Source organism: Mastomys coucha, unplaced genomic scaffold (genome assembly GCF_008632895.1).
Source record: "Mastomys coucha isolate ucsf_1 unplaced genomic scaffold, UCSF_Mcou_1 pScaffold6, whole genome shotgun sequence".
In the NCBI taxonomy this organism is placed as follows: domain Eukaryota; kingdom Metazoa; phylum Chordata; class Mammalia; order Rodentia; family Muridae; genus Mastomys; species Mastomys coucha.
In genome coordinates this window covers 73754075-73776452 of record NW_022196912.1, presented here as the reverse complement: position 1 = coordinate 73776452, position 22378 = coordinate 73754075, and the positions used below count along the sequence as shown (strand labels likewise).

At 42.1% G+C, this 22378-nt stretch overlaps 1 protein-coding gene across 2 annotated transcripts; it reads left to right on the top strand.

The window, feature by feature from the left end:
• The first annotated feature begins 2207 nt into the window (after positions 1-2207).
• Positions 2208-18135, top strand: Trappc6b (trafficking protein particle complex 6B). 2 transcript variants are annotated; one of them, XM_031356629.1, is made up of 6 exons: positions 2208-2530; positions 9208-9275; positions 10556-10673; positions 12989-13072; positions 16689-16782; positions 17591-18135. In XM_031356629.1, exons 1-6 carry the CDS (start codon positions 2450-2452, stop codon positions 17620-17622), a joined length of 477 nt encoding a protein of 158 aa, XP_031212489.1. In that variant the 5' UTR covers positions 2208-2449; the 3' UTR covers positions 17623-18135. The 2 variants fall into 2 exon arrangements, with proteins under 2 accessions (XP_031212489.1, XP_031212490.1); XM_031356630.1 differs by lacking the exon at positions 2208-2530 and adding an exon at positions 8420-9061.
• Positions 18136-22378: the final 4243 nt, after the last annotated feature.

Sequence of the window (22378 nt, the reverse complement as noted above, 5' to 3'; positions counted from 1 at the left end):
AAGAACCAGTGCTGTAGAGGGAAGGGGTCCCTGAGCTTAGCAGTTTAGTGATGGTACTAAATAGAATGTAAGGTTGCCCAGGGCTGGCGAATGACTGAGCCAGTCCTATTCTGCTCTACTGTGAGGCTTCTACATGCTATGAGCTTAGGGAAGGTACTAAATAGAAGATAAAGTGAGGCTGACCCACTCCACTCGGGCAGCATCAGTGATCCAACACTAGCTACTTTTCTTATTCTGGGAAGAAAATACCTGTCAAGAGCGACTTAGGGAAAGGGTTATTTTGGCTCACAGTTTGAGAGCACAACCCACTGTGGCAGGGAAGACATGCTGGTAAGATCCTAAGGTGGCTGGGCCCTTTGCAGTCACAGTCAGGAAGCAGATAGAAATGAACGCTCAGAGATAAAAAAAACAAAAACCAAAAATAAAATAAAGTAAAATAAAAAAAAATAAATGAATGCTCAGCTCACATTTTCTTTGTTTATTCAATTTAGAACTCCAGCCCTTAACAGTGTAAGCCACATTTAGAGTGGGTCTTCCCCACCTCAATTTCCCCAATCTAGAAACCCACGGACAGGCCCAGAGGTTTGCCCCCTAAGCTATTTTAGATCCTGTCAAACTGATAATATTAACCATGACACTTACTATTATTACAACTATAGAACTGGCATCTGAAAATTCCTTCAAAATAATGTAACATTAGGTTATTGTAACCAATTTGAGAAAACTAATGTTAGTAGGGGAGACAATGAAATAATTGGAAGAAAAACCTATTTCTTGAATCACTGAGAAAAGAACTAACTAATCACATAGCAGGCAGAGTAATAACACTTGTAGTACGAAGAGTTCAATGTAGAAGGAACATTAGAAGTCATGAATAAGACACCAGTTAAGAGCCGGGCAGTGGTGGCACACGCCTTTAATCCCAGCACTTGGGAGGCAGAGGCAGGTGAATTTCTGAGTTCGAGGCCAGCCTGCCTGTTCTACAGAGTGAGTTCCAGGACAGCCAAGGCTACACAGAGAAACCCTGTCTCGAAAAACCAAAAAAGAAAAAAAAAAAAAAAAGACACCAGTTAAGGCTGGATCTCAAAGCCAAAACCAACCAACCAACCAAACACAACCAAGCTAATCAGTCTCAGCAACACCAACATATTTGCTTAGCATACAGGAGACCCCATGTCCACACAAAAGTAAAGGTCAGGTGCAGTAGTGTACATCTGCAATTCTAGAATTTAGGAGTTGGAGGCAGAGGGATCAGGAATTCAGGACTAGCCCTGATATACAGCTGATACAGTTTGACACAGGATGAGACCCTGTATTAAACAAAACCAAGTAAAAATTTAAAGAATCTTAAAAAGTGTGGCTTAACTAAGCATGCATGTTTGTACCAGTAGAAATTGTTCTAGCACAGATCCTTATGTATACCATTTGGGTGACACCTGTAAAATCTTCAGCCTTTTTTTCTGCTTTATTGAGGCAGGGTTTCTTTGTGTACCCCTGGTTGTCCAGAAACTAGCTCTGTACACCAGCCTAGCCTCTGCCAGCAATTTTTACCTAGTCCTCATAATGACTACATTTTCCTATTTAAGTGTGTCTTGTGGGTTTTTGTTCTTATACCCCTCCTAATTGTCCCTTAAATCCAACTCCCCAAAATCTTCCAAGGCAAGATGGCTTTTTAGTTTTTTTGTAAACTGCGTTTAATCCACCGTATTCTGACCAGCTATTTGTAGTCTGAGGAGAGCTTAGAAGCAGGTGTGATGTGAAACCTTTAATTGCTGCGCACGAGAAGCTGAGGGAGCTCAAAGTTTGAGGTTAGATTGAGCTAGGCTGGCCTCGAAACTCAGAGATCTGCCTGCCTCTGCATCCAGAGGCCTGGGACTAAAGGCTTGCGCTACCACCAACCACCTGGCCAAAAAAAAAATTGACTGAGGTTTCTTTCTGTTAATTTAAACTGGTCTCCAACTCAAGGCAATCCTCCTGCTTCAGCTCCTAGGGTGCTAGGATTCTATGCATGAACCACCACGCCGGACTTTCACGTCAGACCCTTGGCTCTTGACCCCCTTAGCCTTATGCCCTTCCACTCTGCCTCATCCCGGAGAAGAGCCTCATCTCTTATCTGCGCGCCTGGGCCACAGGGCGGCAGCTCGGGGAAGCACCAGCCCACCTAGCGCGGAGCAGGGCGCCGGAAGTTGCTCACCCCAGCCCGGAAGTTGCTCACGCTCCACGCCCAGCGCTCTAGTCCTGGCCGGGTGTGTGAGGCTGTCCTAAGGTCTCAAGGGCCCAGTGGCGGCGGCCCCGGGGAGGGGCGCGGTCCACAGCGGCCTTCCGCGGCCTCAGGACCGGGGCAGGCCGCTGCGCGCAGCGTGCGGCGTGGGCCACCCGCGCCGGCTAACGGGAACTTCGAGTCCCGCACTAATTGGAGCCAACTCGGCGCTGCAGGGATCGGCGGGAAATGGCGGACGAGGCGTTGTTTTTGCTTCTCCATAACGAGATGGTGTCCGGCGTATACAAGTCCGCCGAGCAGGGGGAAGTGGTGAGTGCCGCCACGCACCCTGGGGTCCTGCGGAGACTCTTGCCTCCATTCCTCTCCCGCCCCGCGGACGTAGACGCCCTGTAGGTTAGACCGAACTAACCACCGTGGTGGCTCCCAACCATCTGTACTTGGATCCAGTGCCCTTTTCTGATGTGTCAGTGACAGTGTGCTCATATACATAAAATAAATACATCTTTAAAACATTTATTTTATTATGTGTGTATGGGTATTGTCTGGGTACTGATTTTGTTCCTGGTCCCTCAGCAGGTTAGAAAGGTGGAGGTGAGAGAACTTGCTGGGGTCAGTTGTCTACTTCAGTCCTGTGGGTTCCAGGGATCAGTGCAGATCTTAGTCTCGGTAACTAAGAGTTCACCTTTACCCAGTGAGCCGTCTTATTGACTTTTTTTCTTCTAATTAAAAGAATTGTTTTTATGTGTATGGATGTTTTACTTGTATGTATCTATGTCTATGCACATATCTATGCCTGGGGAGGCTAGAAGAAGGCATCAGATCCCCCAGAACTGAAGTTACAGATGGTTGTGAGCTGCCATGTAGGTGCTGGGAATTGAACCCAGGTCCTCTGGAAGAGCAGCCAGAGCTTTTAAAGGCTGAGTCATGTATCTTAGTTCCCTGCTATTGTTTTAAGCTCAGGGTAGTTATATTAGCTGTTAAGAGAAAAACACCGTGCCGGGCAAGCTGTGTCAGCTGCTGCCAGGAGAAGGGAACCGAAAGTGAGAGAGAGAACACCAGTGCTGTTTACAGTGGAAATAGACAGGCACATAGCAAGTGGGCAGGGGGCTTCAAAATAGTGAAAAAGCCCAGAGTCCCAGGGAAAGCTGACTTGCTTTTGGCCATTATCTAAGAAATAGCTAAGAAAAGTAAGAGAGGGGCTGGAGAGATGGCTCAGCGGTTAAGAGCACCAACTGCTCTTCCAGGGGCCCTGAGTTCAATTCCCAGCAACCACATGGTAGCACACAACCATCTGTAATGGGATCTAATGCCCTCTTCTGGTGTGTCTGAAGAGAGCAGTGGTGTACTCATATACATGAAATAAATAAATCTTTAAAAAAAAAAAAAGAAAAGTAAGAGAAAAGCTTTCAATAACTTGGAAAAGGGGCAGGCTATCAGGCAGAAGCTCCACAGTGCTACGTGATGGAAGCAGCTGCAAGTGTCTGCCTCATTTTAAAAACATATATTTTAAAATTTTTACTTATCCTCTGTGAATGAATTTTATTTTTGTTCATTTGTGTGTTTGTTTGTTTTTTCTCTCCTGCTTGTATGTGCACCATATGCGTGTCTGGTACATGAGAAGACCAGAAAATGTCATCAAATCCCCTAGGACTGCAATTGCATGTTGTGAGCCATTGGTTGTTGGCAATTTAACCAAGGTCCTCTGAAAGGGCACTCAGTGGATTTAACTGCTGACTTGTTTTTCTTATCCATGTGTGTGTGTGTGTGTATCTGGGTATACACACATACATACATGCACATATATAATATGTATGTTATATATATGTGTATATTATATAATTTTTTAAATTTAAATTTTTAAAAAGATTATTTTATTATATGAGTACACTGTAGCTGTCTTCAGACACACCAGAAGAGGGCATCGATTCATTACAGGTGGTTGCTGGGAACTGAACTCAGGACCTCTGGAAGAGCAGTCAGTGCTCTTATATACACATGATTCTTGACAGGATTATATGTCATTCTAAAAATATATATTATTTGTGCTTATGTACCTATGTGCTATGGACATACATGTCAAAGGGCAACTTTCAGGAATCGGTTCTCTCCACCTCGTGGGTCCTGGGAATTAAATTAGGATTGGCTATAATCTGCCTTTACTGGCTGTCCTAATTAACTCTAGACACAGCCTAGAGTTATCCGAGTTTCAAGCCTGTATTGAGGAATTGCCTAGATTAGACTGGGCTGTGGATATGTCTGTTGGGAATTTGTTTTTAGTTGATTCAGGAGAGCCCAGTCCATTGTGGGTGGCACCATCCCTACTAAGGTAGTCCTGGGCTCTATAAGAAAGCTAGCTAGCCTGTGAATGAGCAAGCTGGAAAGTAATTCATCCACGGCTCCTTTGTTGAGTTCCAGCCTTGCTCTCCTCAGTGGTGAACTGTGCCATGGAAGAGTAAGTGAAGTGATCCCTTTCCTGCTCTTCATTCCTTTTGGACATGGGTGATAAATCATAGGATTTGACTTTTGTGTAAAACTGTGTTTCCTGATAATAAATATGTTCCTGGATAATTCTACAATAGGTTGTTTCTCCTGCTCTCAGGACTCCTTAGTCACCTGTAGTTCTTCATCTGGGGTTGACGCCTTGTGAGCCTTCCCTCTTCCATGTTAGCATGTCTCCTGGTGTCCTCTTTATTCAGGTCATATTAGGCAGCCATGTTGGGGAGACTTCACGGGGGTAGCTTCTGACATTTCTCAGAGACACAGTCTCACAGCAAACTTCCTGTTGGTCTGGCTCTTAAAATCTTACTTTCCCACCCTCGTCGATGTTCTCTGAGTCTTAGGTGCGGGAGTTGTGTTGTAGATGTGTCATGTGAGACTGGGCTCTTCCACTCTGCATTTTGAACTGTTGTGTTTTTCTGTGATGGTCTTAGTCTGTTGCAAAGAGAAGTTTCCTTGTTGAGGGGAAGAAGTCCACTCCATATCTAAAGACTTGGAGCTAGAGCCTTAGCTGATTTGTCTTTCTGGCTACTTCCCTTCATACAGTCTTCCTGTATGGAGACTTACTGGGTGGAGAAGTTGGATGTGGCATTTCTTATAATCTTTCTGCTTCCTCTTCTGCAATGATTCCTTACTCTTAAAGGGGGAGGGTATCTGATATAGATGTCCTGTGTAGTGCTGAGCAATATGCAGTCTCCTGGTGACCAGAGTGAGTCTCTGTGTTAGTCACCATCTCTACAAACAGGAACCTCTCTAGTGAGGGTTTTCGAGATGCCTTAATTTGTGGATATAAAGGTGACTCAATAGGAATTAGTTTAATACTGTGCCCATTTAGCAGAGCAAGAGTAGTAGATTTTCCCCTAGGGCTTAATTTAAAATAAATATTTTTTGAGGTCTTTATAGACTCAAGATAGCAATTGAAGGAACTCTGTCCAGCTTAAGCCTGCCAAGCATGGCTCTGGTAGTCCTAACCCTTCTCCCTATTACCTCTGCCTTGCTAAAAACTGTTAAACTACATTCCTAAAGTTAGCCCCCAAGGCCTATTCCCTTATTTGGCCAATCCTCCTTCCTAAGGCTGACTACTGATGCCCATCTATCAAGGAATGAAGTCCAGCAATCAAATACCCCTTTGGTTCACCTAATTAACATGCCGAATTAAAGTTAACTACTTCATCCTAACATGGGGTTTCCTCTTGTACCTTTATAAACCACCGTTTTCCTGTGTGCCACATCTGTCTCCTCTATCCAGAGACGGGTCCTGTGCTCCATTCCGCTTTGGGACAAATGCCCCTGCACGCTTGCCCCCTTTCTCCCCTCTCTTTTGTTCCCTTTCCCTCTTCTCTATCTTCCTCTATCTCTTGTCTTTGTCCCTTATCCTGTCCTCTGTCCCTCTGGGGCAAGTAAGGCTCCTTTGTGCTGAGATCTTGGTCTAAGACCTTGGTCTTGGGGTCCTGAGCCTATACGGTTCCTTTCAGGAATCCCCTGTCGGATACCTACTTAGCAGAGCTTCTTTTCTTCCTCTAGTCTCTTCACTTGGCTGACTGTTATGCAGAAATCCTGCATGATCGCACTTGTCAGTTCTTAAGATTAGTTCCTATGCTACTGGAATTCTTTTCTGAAAGTTCTTGTCTCTGGTTATATCTTAGAGTATTTTACTTTAGCAATTTCAAAGTTTCAGACTTTCACCTTAAGGTCCCTGATACATTTGAACTTTTTGTGCAGAGTGAAAGATCTAGTTTCATTCTTCTACCCATGAGCATCCAGTTTTTCAGGGATTGTACCTAGGGACTTATGATTCTCCTGCCTTGGCCTCTTGAGTGTGATCTACTGGTGTGTACTACCACACCTGGCCCCAGAGCCTGACATGCACTAGGTTAGGATCTGTCATTGAGCCATCACCAACTTTGTTCACCAATGTATGGTTTTGCTACTTTTATGAAAAATCAGCTGCAGCTGTGTGAGTTTGTTTGTGGGATTGGTCTGTGTGTTTGTGCCAGTATCATGCTGTTTTGTTACTGTAGCTCTGGAGTGTGATATAAAAATCAGATATTGGGATATCTCCAGCATTACTCTTTCTGCTCAGGATTTGTCCCTGCCATCCCTACCTGTTACAGGGATGGCTGGCATACCCAGTCCCCTGCCCTAAACTGCAGCCCAGCGTTTGGGCTGCTCTTCCTTCAGAGGCTCTTCCCTTTATAGACCAATCATTTTGGCTATGTGGCCTTTTCTGGTCCACCCATAACCTTCTGGGCCTCTTGGTCTGGCTCTCCCCTCTCCCCTCCCCTTCTCCTCACATGGCCCAGCTCAGGGTCCTGTTCCCTCTGGCCTCTCCCAGGGGTCCCTCCGCTGGCTATGCTCTCCTTCACCTGCAGTAAATCTCCTCCACCATCCCTAAGACAGTCATGCCCTTCCCTTTTCTTTCTTTCTTTTTCAGTTTCATTCAGGATCTTGTGCAAGTTTCAGGTTTGCTTTGCCTAGTTCTGTGGAGATGTTGTTACAATTTTGGTAGTGGCTTTCATAGAATATATTCTAAGCCATGAATGAGCATGGGAGGTACCTCTATTTAGTGCCTTCTTTTTTCCTTTTGTTCTTTTAACTTAAGATTTTATTTTTTGAGAATTTCATGCATTAGTACTGTAGTCAATCATGTCCATCCTCCTTTCCTCTCTCCCAACTTATCCCATGTCCCCACCTTCTTTCAAATCCATGACCTGCTCTTAATTATTATTGTCACACATACATGCACACAAATGTAGCCTATTGAGTCCCTTTAGTGTTGTTTGTATGTGTATGTGGATTGAATAACCTATGCTGGACTCTTCCCTGAAGAAGACCGATTCTCCCTCTCTCTGCAGTCATTAACTGCTCATCTCTTCATTTAGTGGTGGGGCCTCATGAAATATCCCTTATCTTTGTTAGCCTGTCAACTGGTGTCGTTGTATAGGTCTTTTTTTTTTATTTTTTAGATTTATTTATTATATGTAAGTACACTGTAGCTGTCTTCAGACACACCAGAAGAGGGTGTCAGATCTCATTACGGGTGGTTGTGAGCCACCATGTGGTTGCTGGGATTTGAACTCTGGACCTTTGGAAGAGCAGTTGGTGCTCTTAATCCACTGAGCCATCTCGCCAGCCCCCGTTGTATAGGTCTTGTTTAGGTGATTATACTGTTCAGAGTTTGAGTGCAGCTTCCCTATCATCTACAGGAGGCACAGTCATTCTGGTCCTCTGGGTCTTACCATTTTTCTGCCCTCCCCCATTCTGATATATTTCCTGAACCTTATGTATAGGGGTTGTAGTATAGATGTATTAATTGGCAGTGGGCACCTTACAGTCAGTTGGTTTCTCTATTTTACCTGTTATGGGTTTCCGTAATGGTCTCTACACTTATCTGTGGATAGAGGGACAAGCATTTAGAATGCAGTCAGAAGTTATAATGGTTTAGGGAAGTGGCAGTGGTAGATTCCCCTCTAGGATTCATGATCTCTTCAGCCACAGTCGGTTGGTTGATAGTACCAGGCATGGATTCTTTCCTCTTGAACAGGCCTTATGTCCAATTAGATGACTGCAGGTTACCCCCAAGAAATAAGTGACACCATTTTACTCTTGGGGACATTCTACCCATTCTGGCCATTGTGATGGATCATAGGCATCACAGCTGGGGAGGACTGTTAATTGCTTTTCTCCTTTGGCAGTTAGCATACCACTTTTGGATACTGTGGTAGTGGTAGCTAGTCTTCATGAAGTGTGTTGTGTCTTTAGCAGTAGGGTCTTACTTTTAAATTCTGGGAGGCAGCCAAAGACAAGGGCCTGTACTATTTGGGGGAATCTCTTGAACTCCCTTTAGCAACAGTAGAGAGGTTTCCCACACTTGGCACTGATGTTTTTGTTAGATAGTCTGTGTCTCTGTGGGGGACATTATCCCTAAGTGGTGTACCTTCATTCAAACATGTATGTATGTCTGTGTGCCTGTGTGAGTGCCATCTTGAACTTAGACTTTAGCATTTCAGAATTGTCACTGTATATACTAGCAGAAGACTCCACTGATAAAGGTGCTTTCTGCCACACCTGCGAACCTGAGCTGGATTCCTGGGACGCACACGGTGGAAGTGGCAAAGCAGCCCAAACAGTTTGTCCTGTGACTCCCACGTGTGAATTGTGAGCACACACCACACACACACACACACACACACACACACACACACATACATGTGAGACACGTTTGGGGCTGTTAAGAATTGTTGAGTTCCTGGGACTCACATGATGGGAAGAGAGAACTAACGCTCAGAAAGTGTCCTCTTCCTTCCACCTGTGCCATGGCTTGCCCACCCCCTGCCCCATACAGTAAGTCATCAGGGTTGGTGGTAAAGTACTTGTGCTTGCTGAGCCATCTTCCTGCCCTCTGATTTCTATATTTCTGTTTTAAAATACAGATGGCTTAGAATCTAAGAGTATTCAAAACTGCTTTTTGTTTTGTTTTGTTTTAATAGGAAAATGGACGGTGCATTACTAAGCTGGAGAACATGGGGTTTCGAGTGGGACAAGGATTGATAGAAAGGTGAGCAGTATGGATTTGAAAATTTTCTTCTAGGTAGGTTATGAACATAGAAGATCCATTTCAAATCATTGCAGAGAACACATTTTAATTCCCAGTTTTTAATTTTTATTTTATAGTCAGTAGATTGAAAATTATTATTAAGAGATTCCTGGTATAGCAATAGTAGATCATGTGTTTTGCATGCACAAGGCCCTGAGTTCCACTACAGGAAATAAAATTCTCTTTAGACCTGGTCTTAGTTAAATTGTTATTCTGGTTTTCTTATTTTGTCTATGGCCATGGCCTTGCTGTGTGACCTGGAAGGCTGCAGACCTAATCACTCTTTTTGTCAGGCCCTGAGGACTGGGGTTCCAGCTGCTCTCTACTGTGCCCAGCTGCCGTTGAGGAAGGCCTCTCAGACACGTGTAACTTTTTAATGAAAATACTAGTGTACTGAGATACCTCTTTGCAGTCTCATTGCATTCTCTGCTTTCAGCTTAGTAGGTTTTTAAAATCTAAATGGAATTTTGTTTTAACTGCATAGGCATAGAAATGTGTGTCAATGGGCCAGGTTTTTTTGTTTGTTTGTTTTGTTTTGGTTTGGTTTTGCTTTTTTGTTTGTTTGATTTTTAAGGCAGGGTTTCTCTGTGTAGCCCTGGCTGTTCTGGAAGGCACTCTGTAGATCAGGCTGGCCTACAACTCACAAAGATCCTTCTGCCTCTGCCTCTTGAGTGCTGAGTGCTTGGTAAAGGCACGCCACCATTACCTCACCTGGCTGGATCACTTTTTTTTTTTTATTCTTTTCTGAATATATAAATAGTTGAATTTATATTAGGTAAATTTTACATAAAAAATAATACAATCACCTTTTTTTTTTTTTTGAGATAGAGTCTCATACTGTAGCCCAACCCACCCTGGAACTCATGTAGCCCAGGTTGGCTTCAGACCTGTGAAGAGCTTGTTCCGCCTCCAGAGAATTTGCATTAGAGGCCCAAACCACCCCACTCTCCTGGGTCTCTGCTGTTGCTCATTCAGTAGTTGGAAGTGTAATTGGAAGTATGGCTGCCTGATAACTAATAGGCTCTTGAGCTCCATAATTATATAAAGGCTCCAAATGCACTGAGATGAGATTGTCTTCCCTGGGTGTTTATCACTGTATGACTGTAAATAAATGTTTAGTGCAAGTAGTATTTAGAAATTAGTTAATAATTTGCCCCTCTTAAGGAAGAGTAAGAAAAAAGTTTCCTTCTTTGTTTTCTTTGAAAGAAATATATCATATTACTTCTAGTTGATCTTCTTAGGTTTACGAAAGATACTGCAAGGTTCAAGGATGAATTAGACATCATGAAGTTCATATGTAAAGATTTTTGGACTACAGTATTCAAGAAACAAATTGACAATCTAAGGACAAATCATCAGGTATTTGTGCTGTTATTTTTAAGACCTATTTTTTAAAAGTCACTAAATGTGAATGTCTGTTGTGTCAGTTATTTACTTTGCTATTACTGTGTGTGATGTGTATGAATGCGGTTGCTTGCTGGCACAGTGAAGTTAGAGCATGGCTTCAGGAGTTGTTTTTCTACCATAGGTTCCAGGGATCCAGTTCAGATTGTGGGGCTTGTGCACAGTGCTTTTACACACTGAGTTATCTTTGCTGGCCCTTAATTTATTATTTAAATTAGATTATTTTGAGGATTTATTTTTATGTATGTGCCTGCATACATAAAAGCACTTTGTGCATTCAGTGGCCAGAATAAGGTCAGATCCCTTGCAACTGGAGTTACAAAAGGCTGTGAGCTTCAGTGTCCATGTCGGGTGCTAAGCCTGGCCCTTTTTCAAGGGCAGCAAGTAATTTTAATAGCTGAGTCATCTTTCTTACCAGCCCACTAGAATTTTTTTTAAATAAACTTTATATTCTTCTAATGTTATTGAGATGTCAGTCTTTATCTCTAGTAGGGTGAAGTAAATAAGGATAAAGCAGCAGTTATCAGTAACTATAGCTATTTCTTTCTTCTAGTTTCATAAGTTGTGTTAAAATTTAAAGTGTAGCAAATGGGGGCTAGAAAGGTGGCTCAGTGGTTAAGTGCATGTATCGATCGCTCTTGCAGACGACTTGAGTTTTATCCCCATCACCCATGGCAAGTGTCTTATAGCCTCCAGAAATTCCAGCTCCAGTATTCAGTGTGTCAGGCTTCTTTGGGAATCAGTGTGTAGACATACACATATACTTATAAACACATAATTAAAAATAAAATAACTCAGGGCTGGAGAGATGGCTCAGCAGTTAAGAGCACTGACTGCTCTTCCAGAGGTCCTGAGTTCAATTCCCAGCAACCACATGTTGGTTCACAACAATCTCTAATAGGATCTGATGCTCTTTTCTAGTGTGTCTGAAGACAGCTACAGCGTACTCATATAAATAAAAATAAGTTTATCTTTATAAAGAAAATATAACTCTCTGGCAATGTTCTTATAGGCACATACCATTTGAGGGATTTTTCTGAATTCAAGTTGTCAGGAACATCATTCATGGCAGGGATTAAGTAAAAAGTGTTGAGAAAGAGATCAGTCTGTGGCTTAAGCCTGAATAACTCATTGACTACATGTTTGTGCCGTGCCTGGGTCTTTGAATAGAGATGGACAAACCAGGGTCCTTTTAGCATTACTGAAGGGTCCTTGTACACAGTTCTTCATTCCACTGGCCAGAAGTGATCAGATGGGTCTTCTTTTCTAAGGCCTATTTCCCAATAAAACTGTCAAAACTGGGGGAAAAAAATCTTTAGAATGTAGCATATGTTAGAGTAATTGGTTTAGGATTGACTCTTTATCATTTGGACGAATGGTGGTATTCAGATGTGAGGTGGTATTCAGAATCATATTAAATTTATGTCCATAGAATAATTTCTAAAGTCTGATTCATAGAACACACTTAATTCTTAAATAACATGCTTTGGTTTGACTGGAGAGATATCTCAGTGGTTAAGAACTTGTTCTACTCTAACAGGACCTAAGTTCAGTGCCCAGTATCCATGTCAGGTGTTCACAACTGCCTGTAATTCTAGCTCCAGGGGAACCTACATCTTTTCTCATCTCAGTAAGCAGCTACACTGACTTAGACATTCCCATACAGACATAAAGACATACACAAACAATTCAGAAAAGATGAATCCTGGCTGGAGAGATGGCTCAACCTTCCAGAGGTCCTGAGTTCAATTCCCATCAATCACATGGTGGCTCACCATCTGTAGTGGGGTCCAATGGCCTTTTCTCGTATGTCTGAAGACAGCTACAGTGTACTTATAGACATAAAATAAATAATTCTTTTTTTAAAAAAAGATAAATCTTGAAAAAGGGACTTGCTAGCCAGGCGGTGGTGGCACACGCCTTGAGACAGAGAAACCCTGTCTCAAAAAAACCACACACACACACACACACACACACACACACACAGAGAGAGAGAGAGAGAGAGAGAGAGAGAGAGAGAGAGAGAGAGAGAGAGAGAGAGAGAGAGAGAGAGACTTGCTTGGGTATACAGTGGTTGGTTTATATTCTATTGATTGATTGATTGCTTCACCTACTTACCTACTTATCTAAACAGAGATTCGATCTGTAGCTCCAAGCTGACTCCGTGATGGAATCACAGACAGGGGGAACCTCACCTGCCTAGGGTGAGGTAAGTTGTAAGGACTCCAGGCTACACTGAATTTGATTCTCCTTTTGTATTTCTGAAACAGGGCATATATGTACTTCAGGACAACAAATTTCGACTACTTATTCAGCTGTCTGCAGGAAAACAGTATTTAGAACATGCATCCAAGGTATTTAATGGAATTTGGTTTTGTACTGAAAACAGGAATTACAGGGAAAAATTACAAAATCAGTCACAGCAGATTCAAATTAAACATAGTAATTTTAGCAATTCATTGAGAAGCCTGAGTTCTTAAGTACATGTTCTCTTTTTTTTCTTTAAGGAAAGAGAAGTTTGTGGGCACCCTCCTTTTTTAAAGAATTATTTATTTTATGAATATGCGTATACTGTGGCTATCTTCAGACACACCAAAAGTGGCCATTGGATCCCATTACAGATGGTTGTAAGCCACGATGTGGTTGCTGGGAATTGAACTCAGGACCTTTGGAAGAGCAGTTAATGAGCCATCTCTTCAGTTCCAAGTACATGTTCTTAAGTAACCTTTTTAAAAAGCAGATCATTTTTCCCTAGTTTATTATTTTTTATTTCTTTTTTTTGTTTTGTTTTTTGTTTTTGTTTTTGAGACAGGGTTTTTCTGTGTAGCCTTGGGTATCCTGGAACTCACTCTGTAGACCAGGCTGGCCTCGAACTCAGAAATCCGCCTGCCTCTGCCTCCCAAGCACTGGGATTAAAGACGTGCACCAACACAGCTCGGCTTATTATGTGTACAAGTGTTTTTGCCTCCTTTTTATCGTGCACCATATGTGTGCCTGATGCCTGAGGAGGTGGTGAGTTTGCATGTGCTGGGAATCGAATGAATAATAAGTGCACTTAACCCTTGAACCAACTCTCTAGCTTCCTCTCTTTTTTCTTAACCCACATGTTAAAAATCCAAGTTAAAACTGTATTTAATAAACCACTTTAATAATAGTAATTTTACTTATACCATTTTGTTTAAGCCATTTTCTCTGCAACAGAAAACATGTTGACCATCAGCTCCTGTGTATCTGAGCAAGGCAGTAGAGACCAATAAGAGAAACATGACTTCTGAGTGTAGACTTGCTTCTCATTCCTTAATCTGATGTGGTTGCCTCAGTAAAGATGCTCAAACTTGCAGACATTACCTGTGCAGAATTAGTTACCTCAGAGTTTTCATCATCTTTGGTAGGCTAAAATATTTAAGAAATATAATTGTCATTTTTTCTAAAAGTTTATTTTACATTAAGTATATCTGTATTCTAGGCTTTAATTTCACAGAGGCATCAATGAATAAACAGATGGACTAACAAAAATAACAAATTTCAGGGTTTAGGGCTTATTTTGTTTTTTTTTTTGTTTGTTTTTTGGAGGAGAGGCAAGATCTCGCTGTGTAGCCTGGCTAGTCTGAAACTTGCTATGTAGGCCAAGCAGGCCTGAGACTCAAAAGAGATCCTCTACCTCTGCCTCCTGGGTGCTAGGATTAAAGGCCTATGTCACCGTGTCTGGCAAAATAACCAATTTTAATATATGGGTTCCTTCAAAAGAATTAAAATATCTAGGGAAGTATTGGTAAATACTTGCTCATACCTCAATTTTTGTTAATTTTTTATTAATTTTTAAAATTACCTTACAAAATAGGTTTCATGATTCCTTTCACGTACACTTTGTCCTTATTGCTTCTTCTCTCGCCCACTACCTCGTTTGCTTCCCTTGTGCTGACCCCTACTCAATAATAAAAAATGGCCTGCCTTCTGCCTTCATGTCTCATGTAGTATATTGCTCCCTTTTTTTATTTCCCTCACATATCAGAAATTGTTTGCAGATAGAGTATAGTTATGATGCTTTTATGGTTAGTATATGTATTTCACTATTTTTCTTTTTATTAATCACATTTTACTATTTTTAGTTCTCATTTAACTTTGGGATATCTTAGTTTCTTCAGCTTTGGAGAATTAAGTTAAATTTTTTTTCTGGGAATCAGATTGATGGTTCAGTAGTTAAGAGCACTAACATATAGCCCACGCTGGTCTCCTACTCCTAGTAACCCTCTTGCCTCATGGAGTCTCTCCATGCTAGAATTAGAGGCAAGTGTCAGCTTTATAGCTGTGCTGTAAGACTTCTGTGTTTGTCTGAGACAGGGTTTCTTTGTGTAGCCCTGGCTGTCCTGGCACTCACCCTGCAGGCCAGTGAATGTGCTGCCAACACCTGGCTTAGGCTGTATGTCTTAAAGAATATGAAATGCTTTGCTGGCATTTTTTTTTTTCAGTTATTTTATTGGGTTCTTATACCTCTACGTCCCTTCAAATGTTTATTCCACCCTAGTCCCTTCCAGCACTACGTAGGAGAGAAAGATTAGAGGGCAAGAGGAATGTAGACTTCTTTAGACTACCTCCTGCTGACTAGGGACAATGGGAAGTTCCTTTGGGCAAGTCCAGTCTTCATCATCAGGTATCTCCAACTCCTTTCTCTGTGTGCTCACTTGACAAACAGAAGCAACAGGAAGCAGGAGCAGCAGCCTTCCTGGAACACCCGCCCCACTAGGAGTGGGCAGAGCAGGTTCTTGAATTTATAGCCTCTCAAAAGGTCCCAGAATTCCAAATGTAAAAACTATCTGCACCTGGCAGAACCACACCCCTGCTAGCGCACAAGGCAAATGATGATCCCCTGCTGTGAAGCAGCCTCTTATCCCACATCCGGATTAAAACAAAAACACGTCCACATACCTTAACTGGGCTTTTAAGAAATGAAAACTCTTGCTACCATGTTTGGTTGTAGGAAGCTGGCTATGGTAGCACAATCCTGTTATCCCAGTACTTGGGAGACAGAAGCACAAAGACAAGGTGAGCTTGAGGCCTGTCTGATCTACATGAGACACTGTCTCAGAGGTGAAAAAAGGAGTCAGGTAGTGGTGGCGCACACCTTTAATCCCAGCATTTGGGAGGCAGAGGCAGGTGGATTACTGAGTTCGAGGCCAGCCTGGTCTACAGAGTGAGTTCCAGGGCTATACAGAGAAACCTTGCCTCGAAAAGAAAAGAAAGGTGAAAAAAGGAAAAGGAAGCAGAGAGATCTTTGATTAGTCAGCCACATTGATATAGAAAGGAGAAACAGGCAAGAAACTGAGAACGCTAAAGTGATAGAGAAAGAACTGGTTAAGTGTTGCACTGCAAGGGTCTAATTAGATCCCTGTGCATGGCATGTTGTGTGCTTTGGTTGCAGTTAGACTTAACTCTAACAGTTGTTTCACCATCTCTATGCTGCTCCTTTCTTTTTCAGTAGAAGTTGTGTGGTGTGTGGACTCCCTATATGTTGCTCAGGTTGGCCTCCAGTTCTTGCCTTAAGAAATGCTGTTCCTGCCTTAGCCTGAGTAGTTGACATTGCAGGTGCATTTGTAGTGCAGGTGTAGTTGTAGTGCAGGTGTGTACCAACCATTGGCTTTTCACACCCCTTTCTGTTTTGTTTTTTTTGAGGCAGGGTTTCAATATGTAGCTCTGACTGTCTTAGAACTCACTCTGTAGACCTACCTAGCTGGCCTCCAGCTCACAGAGATCCGCCTGCCTCTGCTTCCTGAGTGCTGGGATTAAAGGCAGCTTCACCACTCCTCCTCCCCTTGCCCTTTGAGCCTGCTCTCACCTCCTGTCATCCCTTCTTCCGTTCCCCCATGAACACAGCAGAGGTTTAGTGATGATCACCATAGCTTAACGCAGCTCCATGTTTATCGGTAGCTTCACTGTTTTAGTAAAGCCTTCCTTTTTTTTTCTTCTTTTCAGTATCTAGCATTTACATGTGGCTTAATCAGAGGTGGCTTGTCAAACTTGGGAATAAAAAGTATAGTAACAGCTGAAGTCTCTTCAATGCCTGCCTGTAAGTTCAACTTATTTATCTTACATATACATATCATCTTTCTCTTTTAAACCTAGAGGAAACTAAAAATGTTCACACTTTGAGTTTACTGTCCTTTTTTTTTAGTTTTTCTTCGTTTTTTTTTTTTTCTTCAAGACAGGGTTTCTGTAGCCCTGGCTGTCCTGGAACTCACTCTGTAGACCAGGCTAGCCTTGAACTCAGAAATCTGCCTGCCTCTGCCTCCCAAGTGCTGGAATTAAAGGCGTGTGCCACCACTGCCCGTTTGCTGTCCTTTATCTCACATTTATCTTGGTAATAATGTATTTATCGTCTCACTCAAGCTACTAACCAAGAATACAATTGAGTTGAATTTTACTGTATTACTTTTCTGCCTACCGACAAATTAGTAATGAAATACCCAGAATCACCAGGCATGATGACTCACACCTTCAATCCCAGCACTCAGGAAGCAGAAGCAGGCCAATCTCAGTGAGTTTGAAGCTTGCCTGATCTGGTCAACATACCCAAGCCAGGCTACATAGTGAGACCCTTCTCAAAACAGAGAAAGAGTGGAGAAAGGGCAGGGGAGAGAGGAGAGAGAGAGAGAAAGGAAACAGAGATACAGAAACAGACCTAGGATGTAGGAAAGACACCTCCTCATAAAGCAGATAATTATGCAGTGGAATACACTTTATTGAATATCTTAAGGACTGTGAAAAGACCTCTGACATAGCAAGTTCTTTGAGTGAAACTACTTCCCAAATGGAAGTGAATATGCTTGTTTTCCTTACACCTGAAAGTCAAAGAATGGTTCTGTTCCTTTTTTCAGGCAAATTTCAGGTGATGATACAGAAGCTGTAGAGTGAGGTGGCGAGTCCTGGGCAGAGCATTGCACATCCTGATTTCACCTCATCGTTGGCTATCTTCGTTGAAGCAAATTGTTCTCACCAGAGTCGCAAAGTCAAATCAAAGTAGATACAGGTCCTTTGACTGGGACAGAGACTAACTGAACTGTACAGAGTGATTTCAAAGAACTAGACACCAAAATGCAAGGCTCTTCATTTTAAACATCTTTATTTCCATAGAGTGATAAGCATTTGACTATCAGTTGGGAAGTGAAACTCAGGGTGTGTTGAATTGCTGTATAAGAAAATATGCACCAATCAGAATAGTTTGTATTCAAATGACCAAAATTTGTTGAACTATAAATCTGTTTTAGTTATTTAAAAAAAAAAGGCACTGTGTTAAATTAAGCTTAATTTTTATTATATTGCTTATAATTTATTTCTATTGAGAGGATTCATATGCTTATGTAAGGATTTCATTTATACATTGTGTATATATGTATATATAAATACATGCATTACTGTCTAATTTGCTTGAAAGTTTATCTTAATAGATTTCAGTCCTTGAGACCTCCATTGATTTAATCAAAGTGAAATGTAGATTAGTGGGCTGGAGAGATGGCTCAGCAGTTAGGAACACCAACTGCTCTTCCAAAGGTCTTGAGTTCAAATCCCAGCAACCACATGGTGGCTCACAACCATCCATAACAAGATCTGACTCCCTCTTCTGGAGTGTCTGAAGACAGCTATAGTGTACTTACATATAATAACTGAATCTTAAAAAAAAAGAAATATAGATTAGTTTAAATATGAATTTGGTAACTCTAGTGTCAAAGAATATTAGAGATGTGTGTGTGTGTGTTTGTGTGTGTACACTCCTGAGTGAGGAGTTATGTGCTTCATGAGAGTGTAGTAGGCCAGAAGAGGGCATTGGATCCCTTGGAACTTGAGTTAGAGATGCTTGAGAGCTGCCCAGTGTGGGTGCTGGGAACTGAGGTCCTCTTCAAGAGCAGTTTGTACTCTTACCATTGAGCATCTCTCTAGCCTCATATCAATTTTCTATCCCTTCTGTTGATGAAACTTAGGTTGATTTCTGGCTGGGCAAGTCTAAGTTCCCAGCACCACCATTTTGTTCACAGCCTAAATAGGATTTATTGTTTTTTTAAAAAAAGTGCTATTACTGGCCAGTGGTGGCAGACGCCTTTAATCCCAGCACTTGGGAGGCAGAGGCAGGTGGATTTCTGAGTTCGAGGCCAGCCTGGTCTACAGAGTGAGTTCTAGGACAGCCAGGGCTACACAGAGAAACCCTGTCTGGGAAAACCAAAAAAAAAAAAAGAAAATGAGTGCTATTCTGCCTGGTAAGACACAATCTCAGGGTGATTTTAATTTACAGCACTCTTCTGACCAGTGTTAAGACTTTTTCATATGCTCATTGATCACTTGTACATCATCTTTTTGAGAACTACATGCTTAGTTCATTAGTCAATGTATGTTTTGTTAATTGTAGCCAAAAGGAAACTTTAGTAGAAACAAGGGTTAGGTTAGTCAAGAGGTAAAGAAAACTGAATATGCTTTTTGTTGAGGTTATATAGCAAACTTAAAAGGTTTACATATAAAGTTAAAACCATAAAGTACCACAGAAAATATTAGGTTACATTTATGAACTTCTGGTAAAGGCCTTTCCAAAACAAAAGTAGAAAAAAATGATAAAAAAGGAAGTAGCAAAAAGGCTAAGGTTTCCATTGCTGTGATAAAAACTATGGCCACGAACAACTTGGGCAGGAAAGGGTTTGTTTGACTTACATGCCCTGAGCCACAATCTACTGAGAGAAGTCAAGTCAGGACTTGAAGGCAGGAACTGAAACAGAAGCCATGGAGGAGTGATGTTTACGGGCTTGCTCCTCATGGCTCGCTCAGCCCGCTATCTTATAGAACCCAGGACAACCTGCACAGTGGTGGTACTGCTCAGAGTGGGCTGGAACCTCCTACATCAGTCATTAGTCAAGGGAACGTCCCACAGACTTGCTTACAAGTTAGTCTAATGAAGGCATTTTCCCATCTGAAGTTTTCTCTTCCTGTATGACTGTAGCTTTTGTCAAGTTGACAAATCTAAGCAGCACATCTTTTCTAAGATGCTAGGAAAATAATACCCAAATGCGAGAGTAAAGTTAGACATTACATTGATACTATATACAGCAGTCAACTAAGATGGATTTAAGTCTTTGGACTTCAATAGAGAAACTGAAAAATTCATCTTATGAGTGTGGTTACTTGCCTAGTATTCATGAAGCTCTAAATTCCATCGCCAGGAATGTATAAATGCCATGGTGGCAGTGTGCACACAATCCCAGCATTCAGGAGGTGGGGGCTGGGAGGTTAGAAATTCAAGGTCATACTCAGCTACATAAGACTTCCCTTAGCCAGGTGCTGATGGTGGTGGTGGATGCCTTTAATATCAGTGCTCTGGAGTCTGGAGGGTCTGAGTTTGAGGTCATCTTGGTCTTCAGAGTGAGCTCTAGGACAACTAGGGCCATTGAGAAAAACCCTGTCTCAGAACACACTCCCCCCCCCCAAAAAAAAACCCCTCAAAAACCAAAAGGAGAGAGGGAGAGAGAGAGAGAGAGAGAGAGAGAGAGAGAGAGAGAGAGAGAGAGAGAGAGAGGAGAGATCCCATTAAGCTCTGCTACAAAACAACAAAATTACCCTGAGTTTTTTAGAAGAGAATGAGAAAAAGCATAAAATTAGTCACAGTGATAATCTCTGCTGTCACACCCTGAGCACACAGGGCACAGAAGAAGGAAAGATAAACAACCTGAGAAACTGAGTGATCAAGGTCTTGAAGATAAGTAGATAAGCAGCTGAGTAGACTGAAAGACAATATTGCAAGTATTTGATAATATAGAGCATCTGTAACTCACTGGGCAGTGGCCACAGACAGGTAAGTTGCCCATGATCCATGTGTGTAGGAACAATCCTAATTCGACTGAGTGGTTAATTTAAATATTTATTTTATGTATATGAGTACACCATTGCTGTCTTCAGACACACCAGAAGAGGGCATTGGATCCCATTACAGATGGTTTTGAGCTACCATGTGGTTGCTGGGAATAGGACCTCTGGAAGGTCGAGCCATCTCTCCAGCCCGAGTGGGTAATTTTAAAAAGACCTATAATAAAGGGGTGGTGTTGGGAAGAAGGGTTGAAGAGCAAAAAAGATAAGAGAGGAATGTGGGCTCAGTATGCTCCAAATACATTATATACATATATAAAATTGCCAAAACATTCTCTTTTTAAAAAAAAGATTTATTTATTATTATATCTAAGTACACTGTAGGTGTCTTTAGACCACACCAGAATAGGGCACCAGATCTCATTGCGGATGGTTGTGGGCCACCATGTGGATGTTAGGATTTGAACTCGGTACCTTCAGAAGAGCAGTCAGTGCTCTTAACTGCTGAGCCATCTCGCCAGCCCCAAACATTATTTTCTTAAAAAGACCTCCTATAGGGTTGGAGAGATGGCTCAGAGTTAGGAGCACTGGTTGTTCTTCAGGACCTGGGTTCAACTTCTAACACCCACATGGCAGCTCACACCTGTCTGTAACTCCAGTTCCACAACATCCCATACTCTCACACAGACATACATGTGAGCAAAAGACCAATGCACGTAAAAATAAATATTGGGGAAAAAAAGAGCTCCTACAAGTTAGTAGCAGAAAACAGCCTGATTAAAAATGGCTAGGGCTGGGCTGGCGAGATGGCTCAGTGGGTAAGGGTACTGACTGCTCTTCCGTAGGTCCTGAGTTCAAATCCCAGCAACCACATGGTGGCTCACAACTATCCGTAATGAGATCGAACGCCCTCTTCTAGTGCCCGAGTGAGCGGGGCCGGCAGAGGTCCTGAGATCAACAGCAGCCACACACGATAGCTAACGGCCATCTGTACAGCTATAGTATACTCATACACATAAATAAATAAAAAAAGAAAAAGAAAATGGCTAGGACTGTGTAGACATTTCTCAGTTGAGGAATACAAATGACCAAATGGGCATGAAAACATGCTCTGCACTGGAATGCTCAACACTGCACAGGAAGATGCAAACAAAGCTCTAACAGCACTGGAATGCTCAACACTGCACAGGAAAACGCAAACAAAGCTATAACATATTACCTTGGAGTGCTTTGGATGGCCAGTGTATCATATATGATTAATGTGTATGCGTCTGTGCGTGTGTGTGTGTGTGTGTATTAAACAAAACATTTTTTTGTTATTTTGTTTTTTGATAGCCCTGGCTGTCCTGGAACTCACTCTGTAGACCAGGCTGGCCTCGAACTCAGAAATTCACCTGCCTCTGCCTCCCAAGTGCTGGGATTAAAGGCGTGCGACACCACTGCCAGGCATAAAACAAATGTTCTTCACAATGTCCCGTCATTACTTCCCTTGTTCCCTTGTGTAATGCTAGGATGTAAATTAGCACAGCTAGCTACTATGGAAAATGAAAAGGGAAGAAAATTACAAATGTTATTTTTATTTTCACTAAGCAGCCTTCATAGACCTTTGGCTATACTCAGATACAAATTTTGAGTAAATGCTGGACAGTGGTGGTGCACACCTTTAATACTCAGGAGGCACAGGCAGGTGGATCTCTGTGAGTTTGAGGTCAGCCTGGTCTATAGAGTGAGTTCCAGGTCAGCCCAGGTTACACAGAGAAACCCTGTGTCAAACAAAAACAAAACAAAATGTTTTAAAAGGTTTTTTTTTTTTTTTTTTTTTT

Coding starts and splice junctions, on each gene's coding strand:
- Trappc6b (XM_031356629.1), top strand. CDS start 2,450: ATGGCGGACGAGGCGTTGTTTTTGCTTCTCCATAACGAGATGGTGTCC. Junction 2,531..9,207: donor CCGCCGAGCAGGGGGAAGTG/GTGAGTGCCGCC, acceptor TTGTTTTAATAG/GAAAATGGACGGTGCATTAC. Junction 10,674..12,988: donor ATCTAAGGACAAATCATCAG/GTATTTGTGCTG, acceptor TTTCTGAAACAG/GGCATATATGTACTTCAGGA.